This window comes from Alosa sapidissima, chromosome 2 (assembly GCF_018492685.1).
Source record: "Alosa sapidissima isolate fAloSap1 chromosome 2, fAloSap1.pri, whole genome shotgun sequence".
NCBI classification, from domain to species: domain Eukaryota; kingdom Metazoa; phylum Chordata; class Actinopteri; order Clupeiformes; family Clupeidae; genus Alosa; species Alosa sapidissima.
The window spans coordinates 43,708,073-43,713,072 of NC_055958.1; the positions used below are offsets into that span (position 1 = coordinate 43,708,073).

Consider the following 5,000-nt stretch of genomic DNA (forward strand, 5'->3'; position numbering starts at 1 on the left):
TGTGTGTGTGGCATAGAAGGGCTGAATTCAGTAGTGTGTGTGTCATATAATATGGCATAGAAGGGCTGAATTCAGTAGTGTGTGTGTGGCATAGAAGGGCTGAATTCAGTAGTGTGTGTATGGCATAGAAGGGCTGAATTCAGTAGTGTGTGTGTCATATAATATGGCATAGAAGGGCTGAATTCAGTAGTGTGTGTGTCATATAATATGGCATAGAAGGGCTGAATTCAGTAGTGTGTGTGTCATATAATATGGCATAGAAGGGCTGAATTCAGTTGTGTGTGTGTGGCATAGAAGGGCTGAATTCAGTAGTGTGTGTGTCATATAATATGGCATAAGTGTGTGTGTGTCATATAATATGGCATAGAAGGGCTGAATTCAGTAGTGTGTGTGTGGCATAGAAGGGCTGAATTCAGTAGTGTGTGTGTCATATAATATGGCATAGAAGGGCTGAATTCAGTAGTGTGTGTGTGGCATAGAAGGGCTGAATTCAGTAGTGTGTGTGTCATATAATATGGCATAGAAGGGCTGAATTCAGTAGTGTGTGTGTGGCATAGAAGGGCTGAATTCAGTAGTGTGTGTGTCATATAATATGGCATAGAAGGGCTGAATTCAGTAGTGTGTGTGTGTGTGTGGCATAGAAGGACTGAATTCAGTAGTGTGTGTGTCATATAATATGGCATAGAAGGGCTGAATTCAGTAGTGTGTGTGTGTGTGTGGCATAGAAGGGCTGAATTCAGTAGTGTGTGTGTCATATAATATGGCATAGAAGGGCTGAATTCAGTAGTGTGTGTGTGTCATATAATATGGCATAGAAGGGCTGAATTCAGTAGTGTGTGTGTGTCATATAATATGGCATAGAAGGGCTGAATTCAGTAGTGTGTGTGTGTCATATAATATGGCATAGAAGGGCTGAATTCAGTAGTGTGTGTGTCATAATATGGCATAGAAGGGCTGAATTCAGTAGTGTGTGTGTGTCATATAATATGGCATAGAAGGGCTGAATTCAGTAGTGTGTGTGTGGCATAGAAGGGCTGAATTCAGTAGTGTGTGTGTCATATAATATGGCATAGAAGGGCTGAATTCAGTAGTGTGTGTGTGTGTGTGGCATAGAAGGGCTGAATTCAGTAGTGTGTGTGTCATATAATATGGCATAGAAGGGCTGAATTCAGTAGTGTGTGTGTGTCATATAATATGGCATAGAAGGGCTGAATTCAGTAGTGTGTGTGTGTCATATAATATGGCATAGAAGGGCTGAATTCAGTAGTGTGTGTGTCATATAATATGGCATAGAAGGGCTGAATTCAGTAGTGTGTGTGTGTCATATAATATGGCATAGAAGGGCTGAATTCAGTAGTGTGTGTGTGGCATAGAAGGGCTGAATTCAGTAGTGTGTGTGTCATATAATATGGCATAGAAGGGCTGAATTCAGTAGTGTGTGTGTCATATAATATGGCATAGAAGGGCTGAATTCAGTAGTGTGTGTGTGGCATAGAAGGGCTGAATTCAGTAGTGTGTGTGTGGCATAGAAGGGCTGAATTCAGTAGTGTGTGTGTCATATAATATGGCATAGAAGGGCTGAATTCAGTAGTGTGTGTGTGGCATAGAAGGGCTGAATTCAGTAGTGTGTGTGTCATATAATATGGCATAGAAGGGCTGAATTCAGTAGTGTGTGTGTCATATAATATGGCATAGAAGGGCTGAATTCAGTAGTGTGTGTGTGGCATAGAAGGGCTGAATTCAGTAGTGTGTGTGTGTGTGTCATAAAATACGCTGAATTCAGTAGTGTGTGTGTGTGTGTCATAAAAGACGCTGAATTCAGTAGTGTGTGTGTGTGTCATAAAAGACGCTGAATTCAGTAGTGTGTGTGTGTGTGTCATAAAAGACGCTGAATTCAGTAGTTTGTGTGTGGCATAAAAGATGCTGAATTCAGTAGTGTGTGTGGCATAAAAGGGCTGAATTCAGTAGTGTGTGTGTGTGTGTGTGTGTGTGTGTGTGGCATAAAAGATGCTGAATTCAGCAGTGTGTGTCAGAAGTGTGGGGCAGTCATGGCCTACTGGTTAGGGCTTCGGGCTTGGAACCGAAGGGTTGCCGGTTTGATCCCCGACCAGTAGGAACGGCTGAAGTGCCCTTGAGCAAGGCACCTAACCTCTCACTGCTCCCCGAGCACCGCTGTAGCAGGCAGCTCACTGCTTCAGGTTAGTGTGGACACACCAGCCTTTGGCAAATGTAGGATTTGCTCTGGACATTGAAGCCAATTTTCAATGTCCCTAAAAACTGGGCACGCAAAAACAATCGCTAACCCGGCATGGACGTGTATTTCTTTGGAACTGAGATGAAACTACATTTAAAACCTTCGTTTACAAGATTGCTGCACTTCTGAAAAGATTTGGCAAGAGTTTAATGCACCAATTTAAGTTTAACTTAACTGCTAGTTACGCCCCTGCTGGAAGTCTTAAGTCAATGAACCTTTCCCAGACCAACTCTCAATCTCAATGGGGGAGAATGCATGTTAACCAGGCTACATGCTAACCAGGCTAAATGCTAACCAGGCTTCTGAAGCAGACAACAGAGGGGAGAATGCATGTTAACCAGGCTACATGCTAACCAGGCTACTGAAGCAGACAACAGAGGGGAGAATGCATGCTTACCAGGCTACTGAAGCAGACAAAAGAGGGGAGAATGCATACTAACCAGGCTACTGGAGCAGACAACAGAGGGGATAATGCATGCTAACCAGGCTACTGAAGGACAGAATACAGGGGAGAATGCATGCTAACCAGGCTACTGAAGGACAGAATAGAGGGGAGAATGCATGCTAACCAGGCTACATGCTAACCAGGTTACTGAAACAGACAACAGAGGGGAGAATGCATGCTAACCAAGCTACTGAAGCAGACAACAGAGGGGAGAATGCATGTTAACCAGGCTACTGAAGCATACAACAGAGGGGAGAATGCATGCTAACCAGGCTACATGCTAACCAGGCTACTGAAGGACAGAATAGAGGGGAGAATGTGCTTCAGTGTTGTTTAAATGAAAATTAAAAAAAAAAAAAATCAGAATTTGGAGATGTTTCAACCAAGGCGCACAACTGCCTCCATGGTGTGTAATGGCCTGGTTTGGTCTGATGGGGGGGCGCTGGTGTGTAATGGCCTGGTTTGGTCTGATGGGGGGCGCTGTGACACTATGGTGTGTAATGGCCTGGTTTGGTCTGATGGGGGCGCTGTGACACTATGGTGTGTAATGGCCTGGTTTGGTCTGATGGGGGCGCTGTGACACTATGGTGTGTCTCATAGAGGTGAAGATGGAGGAAGCAGACAGATAGTCAGTAGTTGGGCCACATCCCTTTGGGCATATGAATCAGACATGCGCACAAATGCGCCCGCACACGCACACACACTCACACAGACGCTCATGCACACACACACACACGCGCACACACACACACAGACGCTCATGCACACACACTCACACGTGCACACACACACACACAGACGCTCATGCACGCACACTCACACTCACACACCACACACTCACACACAGTCACTCACACACACAGACACACACTCCCACTCACACACAGACACACACTCACACACACAGACGCTCATACACACACTCACACACACACACACTCACTGCGGGCACACACACACACACACACACACTCTCACACACACACACACACACTCACTGCGGGCATAGGCCATGGTCCTCTTGATGACGTGGTGCATGGTTGAGACGGTCTTCTCACAAGCAGTCTGATAGGGAGACAGAGAGACAGTTACATGTGTCTGTGTGTGTTACACAGCATACATACATACATACATACATATATTTCTGTGTGTGTGTGTGTGTGTGTGTGTGTGTGTGTGAGTGTTACACAGCATACATCTGTGTGTGTGTGTGTGTGTGTGAGAGAGTATATATCTGTGTGTGTGTGTGAGTATATATATAAAATCACCTTCAGGTCCTTGGTGTGTGTGTGTGTGTGTGTGTGTGTGTGTGTGTGTGTGTGTGAGTATATATATAAAATCACCTTCAGGTCCTTGGGGTGTGTGTGTGTGAGTATATATATAAAATCACCTTCAGGTCCTTGGTGTGTGTGTGTGAGTATATATATAAAATCACCTTCAGGTCCTTGGGGTGTGTGTGTGTGTGTGTGTGTGTGAGTATATATATATATATATATATATATATATCAAATCACCTTCAGGTCCTTTTTTTACTGGGGTAATTCACAAAGCAGTAGCCTATAACCTTTCGTAGAACTGTCCAAAAAAGACAGCCCCCTAAAGAGATGGCATCATGTCATATGTTTCAATACATTCATATATGTTATAATTCATATTAAGTTCATATCTTTTTAATAATTCATATTCTGTTACTTGCATAATTACTAATAGCCAACTAAGTCATCTAGTAATAGCCATCTAGTAATTTCATATTGATAATTTCATATTTAAACTATTAGACTACACTTTTCTTTAATGTTATTACATTGGTGGTGTGTAAGTCTAATTGACTGCCTGCCACTTTAAGGACGTGAGAGTAGCCTAATAACATTTCTAAGGGGATTGGAACACTTGCATCTCACTGTGTTCGGCTATGACTGGAAATAACTTTGCATAGTGCATTACAATTTATGGATGGAATTCGGGATGTTTTCTATGTCATTAGTTAAAATAAATGTTAAAAAATAACTCGTATGAAATCATTCTTGGATCATAAAAGAGGTAAATGTCTTACAATGTTATTAATGTCTATGATTTTGCTAGCACTACACAAACACTGAGCCCACAAGCTAGCAAACATGACACGAGCTAAAAGGACATCTCCAGGTGTAAACGTTTGCCAATGGGTTGCATATTATAGCCTACTCAAATGTCAGTAAACCAAGTAGGCCTTAATTAACTTACTTTCATAGCCTAGGCAGGTTAGCAACACCAGGTTGATAGATGCAAGTAAAGCAGATCATTAACGTTAGCCTTCTATTT

The 5,000-nt window shown here is 42.9% G+C and overlaps 1 protein-coding gene across 3 annotated transcripts in view; it reads right to left on the reverse strand.

Moving 5' to 3' along the window:
* pdxka (pyridoxal (pyridoxine, vitamin B6) kinase a) overlaps positions 1 to 5,000 on the reverse strand; it is a 35,535-nt gene that overhangs the window by 7,340 nt on the left and 23,195 nt on the right. For all 3 annotated transcript variants that reach the window (XM_042084375.1, XM_042084374.1, XM_042084373.1), the window contains exon 10: positions 3,698 to 3,764. In XM_042084375.1, the coding sequence (XP_041940309.1) occupies positions 3,698 to 3,764 (67 nt within the window). The remainder of the gene's footprint in view (positions 1 to 3,697; positions 3,765 to 5,000) is intronic.